This window comes from Athene noctua, chromosome Z (genome assembly GCF_965140245.1).
Source record: "Athene noctua chromosome Z, bAthNoc1.hap1.1, whole genome shotgun sequence".
In the NCBI taxonomy this organism is placed as follows: Eukaryota; Metazoa; Chordata; class Aves; order Strigiformes; family Strigidae; genus Athene; species Athene noctua.
Window position 1 is genome coordinate 35,064,638 of NC_134077.1, and position 17,010 is coordinate 35,081,647.

At 41.6% G+C, this 17,010-nt stretch overlaps 1 protein-coding gene across 2 annotated transcripts in view; it reads right to left on the reverse strand.

Annotated features, from left to right (window-relative positions):
- Positions 1-13,635: 13,635 nt before the first annotated feature.
- WDR36 (WD repeat domain 36) overlaps positions 13,636-17,010 on the reverse strand; it is a 41,038-nt gene continuing 37,663 nt past the window's right edge. The window contains exons 22-23 of one of the 2 annotated variants that reach the window (XM_074932228.1): positions 16,233-16,420; positions 13,636-14,464 (exon numbers count right to left, since the gene is read on the reverse strand). In XM_074932228.1, coding sequence (XP_074788329.1) covers positions 14,315-14,464; positions 16,233-16,420 — 338 coding nt within the window. In that variant the 3' untranslated portion in view covers positions 13,636-14,314. The remainder of the gene's footprint in view (positions 14,465-16,232; positions 16,421-17,010) is intronic. The other variant, XM_074932229.1, reaches the window with a different exon arrangement.

A 17,010-nucleotide genomic window follows, 5' to 3' on the forward strand; every position in this document is an offset into this window, starting at 1 on the left:
TTCATATCTTCTCCATAGTCACATGGGCAATGCCACAGCTTCCCCAGTGGTGTGTACCAATTCTCTCAAGTAGAGAAACAATTGCTCCTAATAGCCGAAATTCTGGTCCATGCAGGTGGGGAGTAGGACATGTCCTCTTTAAATTGCTGGAATTCTTGAGATAATTGTTTCACAGCCGTGATGATGAGGGAAGAGACACTTTCTTCATATTGTCATAGTCGGTGAACCAGTTCATTCACTGTTGGTCCCTCTTTGTTTCTCCACTCCATTACTGCTAATGCACTGGCATATGATGAGGGTGTGCTCTGTACAGAAGTCCTCCACATGGGCCGGGTGCATCAGACTTCATCTGGATCTGTGGGTAGCTGTGCATTATCTGGTTCATAGTAAACTACCTTCCGCACAGCTAGCTCCCTCAAGTATTGAATGCCTCTCTCCATAGCGGTTCCCTTACTTGGTCGACATGTCAAGTCATCCTTGAAGGGATACCTCTCCCTCACACTTGACAGAAGTCACTTCCAGAGACTAAGATTCTGTGTCTCCTTTCTAATGGCTTTGTCAATGCCCCTTTCCTTAGACAGGGATCCCAGCTGCCTCGCCTCCCTGACCTCTAGTTCCATGCCATTGGCCCCGCTATCCCAACACCGCAGCAGCCAGGTACTGAGTTGCTCAGCTGGCTGGTGGCTGAAATCTTTTCTTATGTCTCGCAATTCACGCAAGGACAAGCATTGGGTGACTATCACTGGCTCTGCCTCCTCCTGTTCTTGTGATGGGCCTGGTTCATCATCTCTCTGTACACTGTGAGGGGATTTTCTTGTGTATTTCTTCTTCTGTATGGGAGCAACTGATACTGTCATGGTTTGGTTCTCTGGTTCAGCTGGAGCTCCTGTGGTCAGGGTTGTAGTGGCTGCAGTTTCTGTACTTGGTTACAAGATCCAGAGCCCTTCTCTTGCTATTGAGGGTGCTGAACAGAGTTTAATTGCACTCGGTAGGCATGGGCTATACCCCAGCATATTGCAGTGAGCTGTGCCTCTCTGGAATTACCCAGGTGACAACATACTTTTTTCAAATATTTTACTAGTTCTTCAAGATTCTGCACCTGTGCAGAAGTGAAGTTCCAATACACTGGAGGTGCCCACTGTTCTAGGTATTTGCCCATGCTAATACACTCCCTCAGCCACTCATCATTCTCCAACCTTGGAGTAGGTTTCCAGGTGGTACTCTTAAATAGTTGCTTAACCCTGAACAAAACCTGAACCACATTCAGGTACACACTAGCTCCTAGCAATAAGATGACCATGTTAATGTCAACATTCCAAAGATATCTGAAATTCCTGAATTTCATAAACACAATTGTAAATAGCCCCAGGGCCAATGACTGCACCCTATCATAGATGACCATCACATAGTACTGCAAAAACAAAATCTTAACCCAACTCTCACAGACTCACAGCAACAGAATGGGAAATACATATTTCAAATGAGGTGATAAAATCTTAAGGAGCCAAGCAATCAATATTATTACCCCTTCTGTCCTTATCTCAAACCTCAGGCCCCAGGTTGGGTGCCAAAAACTTGTGGTTTGAACTCAGCTAGTAGCCAATCACCACATGGTCAGCTGTTTACTTCCCCACCCCATCCCACCCCACCCCACCCCCCTCCCCGGTGAAATAGGTGAGGAACAAAAGAAGAAATGTATAGGTTGAATAAAAATATTTAGTAATAAAAACAACAGTAACAGTAGTAAGTCCAAAATGCAGCAGTGGCTTACTGAGCACGGTGACAGGTACACAGCCCGTCCCCAGCAGTGATCCAACTGCACCAGAAAATCCCATCACACCCATCCAGAAAAACAAAATGAGGCATGAGGTAGCACATGTCCACCTATATACTGAGCATGACATCACATAATACGGGATACTCCAATGACGGATCTGGACCTGGCCCTCTAGCTGTGCTCCCTCTCAGCCCAAGAAAAGTTAATTCTGTCCTGGCCAAAACCAGGACATTGGAAAAAACAGAGAAAGTATTTCAGAGGAAGTATCAGGTATGCTTGCTCTGTTTCACTTTTCCTTGGCATCTGTTTTTTCCACTTCTGTCAGATCTAACAGAGCCATTACTATTGTTACATAAAAGTCTCACATTTGTTAGCATAAAGCAAAACTTAGACAGCAAGTCAGATAGAAATATGATCTTACTGAAGTGATTTTTCTATAGGTTATTTTCCTAAATAACTTTTCATCACAACAGAGGAAACCTTTGGCCAAGAAAATCTGTGCGCACTTCTGAAGACTGATGGGTTTGATTCATAACACAGGTGTTTGCACAGTTAATTAGGTAGTTAGTAATTGTTTATGTATATATCCTGAAGCTCACCAAGTTTGGAACTCCATATGGTCTCAGTATGGCCTAAGTCTTGCAAAGAACTCTGACATGGATTTTCTGATGCCATGCAGGACATTTGTGATTGAAGTTATATGCAACTAAAACCAGAAACTTAGGGGAAATGTTAGGCCATTTTAATAATGGATCAAAGTACTAGATCCACATATCATGAATATCATGAAAACTAAGCACACTAGAAAGTCAGGCATATGAAAAAAAGTTTATTGCCTTTTTGTTGCTCCTCCATGTACCTTTACAAACTTTCATTATATGAACTTCAGGGATATAATTTTTGGGCTCTAAAGCAAATAGCCATGGCCCCATAGAACAGGAAGGGAAGTAAATGCATAGCTGCACTTCATCTTCAGCTCTTTGTCCCCATTGTTTAAATGTAACCAGGGTCTCCACTCACATCAAAACCATCGCCAGAAAGAACGTGGCGACCCAGACGGCGCTGCCACGCAAACATGCAGCGGCCCAGGTCCCGGGTGCAGGGAGTGCCTGGGCCTGTCGGTCCTGCCGGAGGGCAGCAGGGACAGCACCCGTGTGTGCTGTGATCAGCTGGGTGACCTGCTCACATGGTGCAGGGACTCAAAGGAGAGGTCACAAGATTAAGAAGTGTTAGCGAGAGTGAAAGGGAGATTGATTGGTGGAGTGGCACCTTGGCACCCCTGAAGCAACAGGAGCAAATGGAGGCTCCAAAAGAGCCAGGCGATCCCTCACCCTCTTGCTACCAGGCAGAAGGAGGGGACTTAAGAGGTGGGGGAGACTGGAAACAGGTCCCTGCTCAGGGAGGCAGCAAAATCCTCTCCTCACCTCCCTCACCCTCCATGGTGCCCGTTCACAATAGATTCGATGCCCTGGAACTTTTGAATGAAGAAGAGAAGGAGGAAGAAAATGAGACAAATGAGAAAGACCAAGGTCCACCAAGGCCGAGTCATTCCAGACCAGGTATTAAAACCAGCTCTGAAAAGAACCCCAGAAGACTCATTTGTGGGTGACTCCATTCTGAGGGGTGTTGAAGGGGCCCCATATGCAGACCGGACCCATTTCATAGGGAAGTCTGCTGCCTCCCTGGGGCACAGGTCAAGGACCTCACGGCAAAACTCCCCAGTCTAGTGAGACCCAAGGACTACTACCCACTCCTGGTTTTTCAGGTAGGTAGTGATGACATCACCAGGTGAAGGCCTAAATCAGTGAAGACAGATTTCAGGTCCTTGGGAAAACTGATTAAGGGGTTGGCGGCACAAACTGTGTTCTCCTCCATCGCTTCAGTTGGAGGGAATGGATGAGGAAGATTACAGGAGAATTCAGCAGATGAACGGGTGGCTCCAAGACTGGTGTTACCATCAGGGCTTTGGATTCTTCAACCAAGGGTTGGTATACAGGGCACCTGATCTTTTGACATTAGACGGGATGCACCTGTCCCGGAGAGGGAAGGGGATTTTGGGGCAGGAGTTAGCTGGGCTCATAGACAGAGCTTTAAACTAGATTTGAAGGGGGAAGGGGGAAAAACATCGGCCCATCTGAAGTGCATGTATACCAATGCACACAGCATGGGTAACAAACAGGAGGGGCTTGTAGCCGTATTGAAATAGGAAAATTATGATGTAGTGGCTATTACAGAAACATGGTGGGATGTCTCCCATGACTGCAGTGTGCCAACTGATGGCTACAAGCTCTTTAGGAGGGACAGACAGGGAAGGAGAGGTGGTGGGGTGGTGCTGTATCTTACGGATTGTTGTGATGACTTGGAACACAAGTGTAGTGATGACAGGGTTGAGTGTCTTTGCATTAGAATCAGGGAGAAGGCCAACAGGGCAGATGTTGTAGTAGGAGTCTACTTACAGGCCACCTAACCAGGACAGAGAGGTGGATGAGATATTTTATAGGCATTTAGATGAAATCTCATGATCACTTGCCCTTGTTCTTGTGGGAGACTTTAAATTCCCAGACATCTGCTGGAAATACAACACAGCAAAGAGAGGTCAGACCCGGAGATTCCTGGAATGTGTGGGAGATAACTTCCTGACACAGCTGGTGAGTGAACCAACAAGAGAAGGTGCCCTGCTGGATCTCCTCTTTGTGAACAGAGAAGATCTGGTGGAAGATGTGGTGGTTGGAGGCTGACTAGGGCACAGCCATCATGAAATAGGAGACTTCTCTATTCTTAGAGAGGCCAGGAGGAGCTAAGCAGGACTGACATCCTGGACTTCAGAAGGGCTGACTTTGTCTTCTTTAGGCACCTGCTTGAAAGGATCCCCTGGGAGACTCTCCTGAAGGGTATAGGGGCCCAGGAAGGCTGGGCACTCTCTAAGAAGGAAGTGTTAATGGCTCAGGAGCAGGCGGCCCCCAGGTGCTCTACGAGAAGCCAGCAACAGAGAAGACCACCCTGGCTAAACAGGGAGCTTTGGCTGTAACTCAGGGAGAAAAGGAGAGTTTACAGCCTTTGGAAGAAGGGGCTAGACACTCACAATTATTACAAAGATCCTTTGAGGCTATGCGGAGTGGAAATCAGGAGGTCTAAAGCCCAACTGGAAATTAATTTGGCCTCAGCAGTCAAGGACAACAAGAAATGTTTCTATGAGTATGTCAATAGCAAAAGAAAGTCCAGGGAGAGTCTCCATCCCCTGCTAGAGACAGGAGGAAACATGGCAACAAGTGATGAGGAGAATGCTGAGGTGCTTAATGCCTTCTTTGCCTCAGTCTTTAATAGCAAGACTAGTTGTACTGAAGGAATCCAGCTTCCTCAGCCAGATGACAGAGACTGGCAGAACGACCTCCCCACAGTCAGTGACCGGCTGCATCACACAGACACACACAAGTCTATGGGACCAGACGGGATACACCCGAGGGTGCTGAAGGAGCTGGCTGGGGTGCTCGCCAGGCAACTTTCTATCATTTACCAGCAGTCCTGGCTGACTGTGGAGGTCCCAACAGACTGGAAATTGGCCAATGTGATGCCCATATATAAGAAGGGCCAGAAGGATGATCCGGGAAATTACAGGCCTGTCAGCTTGACTTCAGTGCCCAGGAAGCTGATGGAGCAGCTCATCCTGAGTACCATCACACGACACATGCAGGACAACCAGATGCTCAGGCCCAGTCAGCATGGGTTTATGAAAGGCAGGTCCTGCTTGACAAACCTGATCTCCTTCTGTGACAGAGCAACCTGCTTATTGGATGAGGGAAAGGCTGTGGATGTAATTTACCTGGACTTTAGCAAGGATTTTGACACCATTTCCCAAAGCATTCTCCTGGCAAAAATGGCTGCTCGAGGCTTGGATGGGCACACACTTCGCTGGGTAAAAACCTGTCTGGATGGCCGGGCCCAAAGAGTTGTGGTGAACGGAGTTAAATCCAGTTGGCGGCCGGTCACGAGTGGTGTCCCCCAGGGCTCGGTTTTGGGGCCACTCCTGTTTAACATCTTTATTGATGATCTGGACAAGGGGATTGAGTGCACCCTCAGTCAGTTTGCAGATGACCCCAAGTTGGGTGGGAGTGTTGATGTGCTCGAGGGTAGGGAGGCTCTGCAGAGAGACCTGGACAGGCTGGAGCCATGGGCTGAGGCCAACTGGAGGAGTTTCCATAAGGCCAAATGCCGGGGGCTGCCCTTGGGCCACAACAACCCCCAGCAGCGCTACAGGCTTGGGGAGGAGTGGCTGGAGAGCTGCCAGTCAGAGAGGGACCTGGGGCTGTTGATTGACAGCCGGCTGAACAGGAGCCAGCAGTGTGCCCAGGGGGCCAAGAAGGCCAATGGCATCCTGGCTTGTGTCAGCAATAGCGTGGCCAGCAGGGACAGGGAAGGGATCTGACCCCTGTACTCGGCACTGCTGAGGCCGCACCTCGATTCCTGTGTTCAGTTTTGGGCCCCTCACTACACAAAGGACATTGAATGACTCGAGCGTGTCCAGAGAAGGGCAACGGAGCTGGTGCAGGGTCTGGAGCACAGGTCGTACGAGGAGCAGCTGAGGGAAATGGGGGTGTTTAGTCTGGAGAAGAGGAGGCTGAGGAGAGACCTCATCGCCCTCTACAGCTCCCTGAAAGGAGGGTGCAGAGAGCTGGGGATACTCATGGGGAGTATGGGGATACTAACCAAGTAGTAAGCGACAGGACAAGAGGGAATGGCCTCAAGTTGCACCAGGGAAGGTTTAGACTGGGTATTAGGAAACATTTCTTTCCAGAAGGGGTTGTTAGGTGTTGGAATGTGCTGCCCAGGAAGGTGGTGGATTCCCCATCCCTGGAGGTGTTTAAGAGTCGGGTTGACATAGCGCTGAGGGATATGGTGTGGTTGGGAACTGTCAGTGCTTGGTGAATGGTTGGACTAGATGATCTTTAAGGTCCTTTCCAACTTAGATGATTCTGTAAACTTCCTTTCATGATATGTAGAAAGAGTGAAATGGCTGAGGGACAGCAACACATTCTTTACTATCACTTTGGCTATCCATATGGTAGTCTTCATAGGGGGAAATGAGAAAGAGAGGACAGTTTTTGTAATAACATTATGACATGACTACCTTTTTCAGCACTCACATGACAACACCATGACTCACATGAAATGGTTTGAATTCACTGAGCAATTCCTCATTCTTTGCATTTCTGGATAGAATGAAAACCAGAGGTTGCTGTCTATTCCTCTATGAATATGAACTGGTCTTACTAGGAGTCAGACTTGACCATTTAATAATCTTGCTAGAAAGAAATTGGCTTGAGTTGAAGTAGTATAAGGCTGTAAGCATTTGACTGGGTAGGTAACTTATTTTGCATAATGGTGACATATCACTCTATTTTCCCTATAAACCTAGAAGTGCTGTTTGGAGTTAATACAGGCAAGCACTGCATGATGAATAAAGCAAGAGATAGCAAGCTAGCACCAAACTAGGCCTGGAAGCCACAACTGGGAAGCCAACCTCTAGATAACAGTTCTGCATGACAACATACAGGTATTTCTACATGGTGCTGTGCTACATGGTCCATTTCCCTACACGTCACACAGTTCTGATAACACCTATATTCATGGGTTGCTGTCAAGCTAAATTTATTCAAGCCAAGCACTTTAAGTCTTTGGATGAAAAGACCTCCCACTGAGCAAGCGGAAATTACTACCAACATTGTAAAATGGCAGGTGCTGCTTATGCTGAGAATTACCTCTTCAGAACGTGGTTGCTAATGAAATAACAATGGGAAAAGAAGCATTTGCCTTTCAAGTTAGTTTCTAACAGGAATAGAAGCAGATTGTAACAAAGGGTAATTGTTACAGTTTGAATACTAGAGTAGAAATTAAAGAGATTAATGGAACAAATAAGCTTTTTCCTTTATCTTAGTACAATCTGAGGAACAATACTGTCATTTTAGTAAGACATGCTCCCTTTTGGTTACAGGAGAAAAGCATAAGCAATGTAGAGTCTTGTTTACAAATATGGAACATAAATGAGAAAATGCTGAATTGACCAGATGTGTCCACAATGTTTTACTCAGCTATTGAAATTTCTGTAGATGATACATGGAAGCAGTGGGGTGAATACTGCAAGGACAATTTCACAGAAACGGAGAGGTGATTGACAGAAAAAATAGGGAAGGTCATCCAGTAATGCTAGTAAACCTTTGCTTTTCTGATTTGGGGAGGATGATATAGCTAAGAAGATCTTTAGTTTCTTTTGGGCTAAAAAGTAAAAGCTGATTGGAAAAGGAAGAAAATGATACAATTCTCAAGCACAGTTTTATATCCTATTAGATTTATAATCTGTTTTCATTTGTCTGTTGTTATCTATACATATTTCCAATAACTAGTTAGATTAATATTTGTGAGAGGCATTTTTGCCTCTCACATTTTGCCACATGCCTGTGGCCATGTAGATTTCATTTCAACAGAACAACAGGGATTGGAATATAATTCAAAACTGTCAGTTGTCCTATTTAAAAGCAATGGATTATTACACTTAATATTCTCCAATGCACATATAACAGTTACTTAGCTTTTCTGATTGTGGTTCTCAGTCCTGACTAATTAAGATTCAAGGGCTTTATTTAGTAATCTTGTCTTCATAAGCTTTGCAAAACTCTCTCTTATTTAATGCTTTTAGCCCAATCCCTTTAAAATTAACATACTATTATGGAAAGACAGTAGAAAATTCATTTATGACTTATTATAATTCTTTTTTTTGTGTTACTACAGCAGGCTACCTAATAGCATGGAAGCCTGTTTCTTGTCAGTGGCTAGAGATTCATTGTAGGTATCTCTGATCAACAGGAATTTGTCCTTTTAATTGACAGTTCACTTAGGGCTGTCAGTAAGTGGAGTTGGGGTGATAAATGTTTAAGATTATGGGTAACATCTGTAATGATATGGGGCTCCAGGATTTCCTCCTTCAACATATCAAGATGATAAATAAGCTGAGGAATGAGTATCTGAGCTGTACTATGTTCTGCTTGAAAAAATTTACGAGATCTTTCAAAGCCTCTCCTTTCAGCGTGAAAGGAAATTGCATGTGCCAGAAGAACAGCACCACCTCAGTCATGCTGAAATAGTCTGTTTTATACATGTATACTATAACCAAGATTTATTCTTTAACTGCCAGGCACTAGGCTTAAGAAATATTCTCATAGGCATGGACCAGAGAATTTAACGCTGTCAAACTTTGATTAGCACGTACTGTTTTCAGTATCATTATACCTTAGGATTAAAGTTTACTTCATTATTTTACATCTAGTATTTCACATTTTTTCTTTCATTTTGACAATTTCAGTATTTTCTTTCTTTACAAAGTAGATTAATTCTTTGAAAGTAGGTTACCAAATTTTCCAAACACAGAAATAGATATTTTCATGAAAAAAATACATCTTACCTTAACCTCCTACTTTGTAAAGACAAATCTGTTCAGGTCTTGATGACCCTTAGAAACATTCAGTATTACCTCACTAATAGGTTTCTGTCGGAAAAAAATCAGTACATTTCCACATAATTTTATCAAGGAAATGCTTTGGCAATACCTCTGTATTTGCCCACTACATCATTTCTTTCTATTGCCCTTTAGGATCTTGACATTGGCAATGACAATACACAGGCACGAATTCAATTTATATAGAAAACTAGCTACAGTTCTCTGAGAGGATAAATTCCAGCTTTAGTTCTTCTGTTCATGAGGAAATCATTGCTGTCTGGTACCCCGAAGAAGGCAGCAGACATCTTGCAACTTGGGTACTATCACACATATGATATCCTCAATGTTTATTAGCCACTTTTGGACTTGGTGACCCTATCTAAATAGAATTGCCCATAGGCACTCTGTAAGGCATAAAGGCAAGATCCAGCAGTCATCTTGCTGTAAAGGAAAAGAGGGCTTCTACAGCATGGCCACAATGCTCCCACTGCTAGGCAGGGAAGAGAAGGAACATGTGGATGCCCATCTCTACCCACTATGGGCTCTTCTCAGCAATGAGATCCTTATTTCCCTGCAGGATCACTGCTACCTACTTCACCGCTCTCCCATTTCTCCTTCTGTAAAAAGAGGCTCTCTGTTCCTCTCTTTCAAGCATTTTTTTGTTGCAACTCCTGCTCTGGTATTTGCATATCCGCTCTGATATCTTCATTATTGAGGGAGATGCTGCAGAGGACAGCATCACCAGAGACACATCCTCTTCTGGGCCCAGTACTGCTGTACTGGGGTCCATACACTTCCTACGGACTGACAATCTTTCATACTTCTGACTGCACAGGTTCTTTACACCACCTCGGGCGCTCTCCTTGCTGAAGTGAGATTTAATTGCAGTAAGTCTCTAGCTCCAGTAAAGATACATCCCAGTCTACTATTTTGAGATTCCTACTGTCTCCAAGCTTAAGCAGCAGTCTTTGCTCCATAAATACACTTCTAGACGCTACTTTTGCCCTAAGAGAACAGCAATTTGTGTCTCTTTCTCAGCTGACTACATGCTCTTATTCTCTCTTAACAGTGTTTCTTGAACCTCTCACCATTCCCAGGCTAAGAGCCTTGTTGTACCCTAGAAAGACGGTCTTCGCTCAAGCACAAATTGTGTTACCAAATATTTATAAAAGTCAGGCTATAGAAACTATTATAAAAAGAATAATATATCTATAGTTGCAGCAGGGGACATAAATGATGGTGACAAACGAGAACGAAACCTCCACGGACAAAAGGCAAGAACTTGTAAAACAGTCAAATGTGTTGTGGCAGCCATCAATTTTCAAATAATTTTTCTCATCAGACATTCACTTGAAATACTTTCAACTCATTTGGCAGTCTAATTCTTCTACGCCTCATTGCCAATCTCTCAAATGCCAGTAGCATAATTCAACATTGTGGCAGCTAATTTATTAAGCTTCTTTGCTATGGGATATTTAACAAAATAATAATGTATTAGGCATAATTAGAATGTGACTAAATTAATTTCTGTAATGCCAATTATACTGGATTACTGCAAAAGTAATTCACACCTCTACACTATAGACCCTGTATCACAGTATAAAAGGTACATGGCACACAGAATGCAATGAACAAGCACCAAAATGTGCAAAATCTTAACTGACAGCATGTTGACTTTAATGGTAGCAATTTTCAATTTTAATAACAGACTATTAAATAATTCCATACTGTTATACTTGCATCAAATTTTATCCTTTGTCCACCTAATTAGTCATTGCATCCTAGAAGGCCAACCAGCTTGGTCACACACGATTTACCCTTATGACTCTCTGCTGTTTGTTCATCATCTTGCCCTTTGTGTACTGGAATATGGATTCCAAAAGCACATGCAGAACATGCTCCATGGTTGTTTTGGAGACTGAGGTAAGTTTGATAAACCAATAGTTCCCTGGATACTCCACTTCACTTTTAAAAATGGGCACAACAGTCTCAATCCAGTTGTCAGGGACCTCCTCAATCACAATGCTTTCTGACAGATAGGCAATGCTATTACATTGAACAGCATTTGTGCAGTCCCATGGTTATAAGGTGACTGCAAAAGCACTGCACTCTAAACCATTGCTCCCCAGTTGTTTGCAGTTCCTCTCCTTCAGAAAGCATGCTGGTACACACAGAAAATGGAAGCAGGCTTTGCCTGTGAAGTCTGAAGGAAAAAACCGGCATCAAGTTCACATGAAGTGCATTTCATTTGCAGCAGTAGGAGGTCATCTTCAGTCATAAACATGAAGGGCGCTGCAGGGATTTCTGTACAGCTGATACTGTTTATTCTAGCACAATGGATAAACCAGCCCAAATAGGCAGGTGCAAACCCTGCTGAAATAATTTACATTTATCCTGATTTTGTTGAAATGGAAATCTTCAGAGAGAATTAGGCAGTCATCCCTCACCCTTTCATCGACCCCAAACAATGAACAAATACAAAGGTTAATCTCAAACATGAACAACAACCAACAGCACAACCCTGTGCGATCACACCTTATGTTCAATACAAAATGTGACCTGGTACACTCTGGGAACACATTTACTTGGGCTTTAAACCTTGCCCTGCCTGACAGGAAGAGACGTGTTGCATTACAACAGGCTGATGACTTTTCAGTTCCAGCCATGCCAAAGAGATGTTAACATTTCCAAAGCAGTAAGTAGCGGACATCACTGGTTTTAGGAGAAGAATGTCCTAGCACTTTTTTAGTGGGATAAGTTTACAGGTTTCTAAGTTTACAAAATCCTTTTGAGACATGTAAGTCTGAACAACTCTCAAGGAGTTTGGGGTGCTAATGGATGGGACAAATTGCTAAATTCATGTCTTACACTGAGACCAACATCAGGAAACTCAAGAGACAGAAAGTGCTAGACCTTCAGCTAGGTATCTGGTAAGGCAACTAGAAACTTGGCTAACAGGATGAATCCTCTGGACCTAATTTAAGGAGGCAAGTTTCTTTCTATTTCCATAGCCTTTACAAACATAGCAACTGAGGTTTCTATAAACACATTCTTTTATTCTCCCTTATTCTGATTTATTCTATGGGTAATTTCAGGTAACTGCCAATCACCAAAGTCACCCTTCAGGGGGATGACCCTTAACACTGGCATACTCTAAAACTCACAGAGCCACCACACCTCAGTCATTTTAACGCACAGTGAAGCATGATGAAAGATGATGAGATGTGCTTGAAAAAGGATCACTTCATATATGACCTTTTCGTTAGACCCCTTGCATCTGTTTCTTGCTCCACCTGAATACAGGACCCTAGGCTTGACAGAACCTTACTCTGATCCAAGAGGAAAGTTCTTTATCCACTGTGTTCCTTCTTACTGAGGCAGGTCTGTAACGACTTACTAATCTTTTAATATTCTAATGTCTTGGTCCAAAAAATGATTCTTTGAAATCTTCTAACTTAGGTTTTACTGTATCTGTAAGATCAGAGGTTTATTATATATTACATTGAAGTTTGAGGGATTTGGGAGTGCTTCAGATCCATTCAAGAAAGTAGGAGTAATGGGTTCTTGAGAACTGTATCCCCAGAAGATACTCATTCTATGGTACAAAGGATTTTCTTAAATCTCAGTAGTGAACTTCATAAAAAAACCTCAGGTGTATATATCATTCCCATGGACTCCACATTCTCAATCCTAATTTGCTAGAATACCAGACTGTAAACTGTCGTAGTACCTGCTCTCTTCAAGATTTAACATGAGCCAGTTACGGATAAAGAACAGTCAGAACAACAGAGAAGCTGTAAAAGGTGACTTCCCATCACCTCTGCACTCCTTTGATAACCCTGATGACTTTTATTGCAGATTTGAGCAGCCAACAGGATGCTGATCACATGATGCATGTGGAATTGTTGCTTGTTTCAGGCAGTATTCCATACTCTACACTCCATGTACATGTTTGCAGATAATCTGTCCCAGGATACACAACTAAAAAGAGTTGCATAAATAATGGGATTTTAAAAAGTATCACATGCATCGAACAATAAACTCACGTTACCATTCCAGTCTTCTGCCAAATGCAACGAACCCATCTTTCAGGTTTTCTCACCAAAATTGCATACATTTGTATTAGTTACTCTGTTAGACTGTGTCTGTAGCTGGAGCATGTGAAATGGAGCAAAGACCTTGTTCAGAAGATTCTTCTACTGTGTGAGGCAGTACTCTCAAGCAGCAAAGTTTAAGTTTCAAGGTAATCCGATTCAAGAGTTCCCAAACTGTCCAAACCTTACTATTTGAAACCTAAATATCAATTCATAAAAATAACACCTGATTCAATTAAAAATTCCCCACAACTCAAAGCTTTTATTCTGGTAACCTTTATTTCCTTCAGAAAATAGTATCAATTTTTGTAAGAAATTGAGACTCCAAAATTAGAGCAAGAAAGCTTGTTATAAAAAATGCATGGGGTTTTTTTGGTTTAAGTTTTTTTTTCGAGCTCCATAATTTGTAATGCAGCTAGAAATCTTTACCTTCAGAAATAGGTGCCTGAGGCAAAATAGTGAACACAGCTTGCCAAAGTGAGAAGAAAACTTTGTAAGAAAAGCATTCTGAATGCAAAGGAACGCAATTTCTAAATTCATCTGCACACTTTTTTATTTTTGCTTCAACAATAACTATTTATTAAGCATAATATAAGTTTTGGTCTTCTGCACAGAAATTACATTTTCACTTTTTTTTCCCCCCAAGTAATTTCTTCATTCTGATTTACATTTTCAGTCAGGAAAGTATAAGGTAACTAATTAGCTACATTACCTATAGCCATTCTACTGTTTGTTCACCAACAACACAAACTAAAACAACATGAATATTTAAGCTGCACATATTAATTTTTGCTCCAACTGAACACTCAGTTATGCACATTCTAAAATACTTTGCCATACACAGATGTATAAAATACAGCACCAGAAGTCCCAGTATAATTCTTGGAATCCAGTATTTTTAGTAATAAATTGTACTATTATTCCAAGCGAATTTTATGCAGACAAGACCCTTTTTTACAGCAAAGCACTTTTCACATATGTTAACACACAGAGACTCTGATTGAAGAGAGTCTGCAAATGAATCCAAGTTTCCTCGAGTTGCACTGACAATCTGGATACTTCTTCCAATAGGTTTGGCTCTGACGAGAGAACCTTAAGATGTAACTGAAAATGAAAATAGTTAGTGAAATAAATACAAATAACGAAAAAATTTTAAAAATTGGTTTCCTCATTCAATTCCAATGCTTTGCTTTCAGAAATGTCCCAAGTAAAGGAAGGACTCTTTTCCTTCAATTAATTCCCTCCATTTAATGCTGCCTCTTTTTGCTGATCTTTTACAAGTCATTTTACTCCCACTTATATATTAGATGGAATAAGGTGGCAAAATGTCTTAAATATGTTATTGCTTTACTACATCATCTTCTGCCACTGCTGCTGAATCCATCCTAATCAGGCACTTCTCTAGAGGGTACCTTTCTTCTCTTTCCAACCTGCCTCACAAATTCCCCTTTAGGTTAGAAAGGCTTAACAGATGCCCTGAGGTCAATCAGGACTATTATTTTAATTATCCATGTTACATAAAGCAAGAATAATGATGCCAGGACACTCTATACTGATACAGGGAGATTATGTCTCTTATATGTAATAAACAGTAACAGTGGTAATGCATAAAGAAAAGAAATCTCTCAATCTTGTAGAGAAGAAAAACATTATTCTCACTTAGTGGATGTAATGGTTATTTTCCTGACTACAACTTAAATCTACAAGTCTTGCTAACCTCAGAGCTGTTTTACCCATAACCTACAAAAAATGGTATCAGTGTTCATGTGTCACAGGGTGAGCTTGTATTATTCTGCTGTAGTTCAGATCAGGAGTACATTTCTCAGGCAATCACCTAGCTGTCCCTAATCTGCTCTGCAAGAGCTACATTTCTTTTGTATGAAGCTAAGCAGAGAGATGAATTCTAACATCTAACATTGCAACTATTAATCATACCATGGGACCAGACTGATAAAACCCAGACTAATAATAAAGACATGATAAAAAGCCACTGGAGAATGAAGATCAAGACCTCAATCCTAAGTGTTTCACTCTACAGATCTACTCCTATTCATTTGCACTACTTGTTCTGATGGAAGCTGCCCCATGATTATATTTAACACTAACAAAAGCAAAAGAGCAAGTCATATTTGTTCAGCATTACACTTTATCTTTAAAACCAATTCCTGCAATATTGCTATTAAGAAATATGCAGTTAAATAAACAGTGTTACATGTGTCTGAATGTTTATAACAACTTTTTCGTAGTCAACTGTAATTAGTTGCTTTCCCACAGTTTCATAAACCAGAGTATCCCGACACCAATTTGTACATCAGAAGGGCTTCAATCTTCTGCAGAACCACCTTCTCTCCCAGAGTAACTGTATTTTATCACAGTAACTTTCTAACTTCCACACATCTGGGAATAATTTCACTATCTCTGTGATGCCTAACAGGTAACACAATAAATAAAGCCAACTAAGATGGAAAGTGTATGTCAGGCTTGCAATGTCTAGTCTTAGTCCAACAAAATGCCTATTTTACTTGCCCAAACACTGCACAATGAATTCTTTTCTTACATAAGACACAGTGTATCTTCACTTAGCAATTAACAACCAGTAAGAAGTCAGGCGTGTTACAAAAAATAAACAGTTCTAAGTAATGAATACTAGAAGTAAAACCGGTCTGGCATGGTCCTCCTCACAATATGTGGGTTTTGTGTTTTTCTTGACTGTGACCATATGAGTTGTCAAATTATCCAATATATTTAGTCATTTAAAACCACCACCCCCCAAAAAAATAAGATAATTCTTTTGAGCACATAATTTACATCTTTTATGGACAACCATCATTTTAAACAGGACTAACATAAAATTCCATAAGAAAATTGTTACCTTTAAAAATAGTGCAAGGTATGCTTGAGCAAGTTCGAAGTTGTACTTCTTGTTCAGCATCATCTCAATCATTCTCAAAAAGCTTAGCATCACCTCCATTGATCCACCACCTTCAGGGGCTAAACCCCTTAGTTCTATCTCAATATTAGATGGTCCCAAACTTTTCAGTAACCTCAGTGGAGCTGTATCTGTGTTAAAGCATTGACAGATACATTATTAGTAACATTTGCAGAAAATCTTACAAATCCTTCATGTGGACAGATTCATTCCAAAATTCATAAGCAGTGATTGTATGTTTCCTTACTTTTTTGTTTTCCATGAAATGCCACCCTGCCTTTAACTTACTGTCCCATCACATACTACAGAGAAGTACATCTCTAATAAGACAGTTGTATTTTATTTGTAAGTTCACCTTGAAAAATACAATTAACATTTTTGTATTTCTATCATTTTTTCTCCATTTCTGTCTTTTAAGCTGAACAAAATTTCTTATTAATCACATAACGTGATTTTATATCTCTGGGTAGAAAGAACATATATACCTGGGACTTCCAAAATATATTTCCAGTAACAGTTTGAAGACACAGGGTACTACTTTTACTAGAAATCTTTACCATATTTGTTCTTGTTGACATTAAGCTAAATAGAGGATCATATGGTGCCTTTAAGGTAATTATTACTTTTGTTAAGTGAATTCCTCCTGCTTTTCCTGGGATCTCAGGGGTGGTAAGCTGGGGGAAATACATGCAATTTACCAACTCTTTCCTCCTCCTTATAA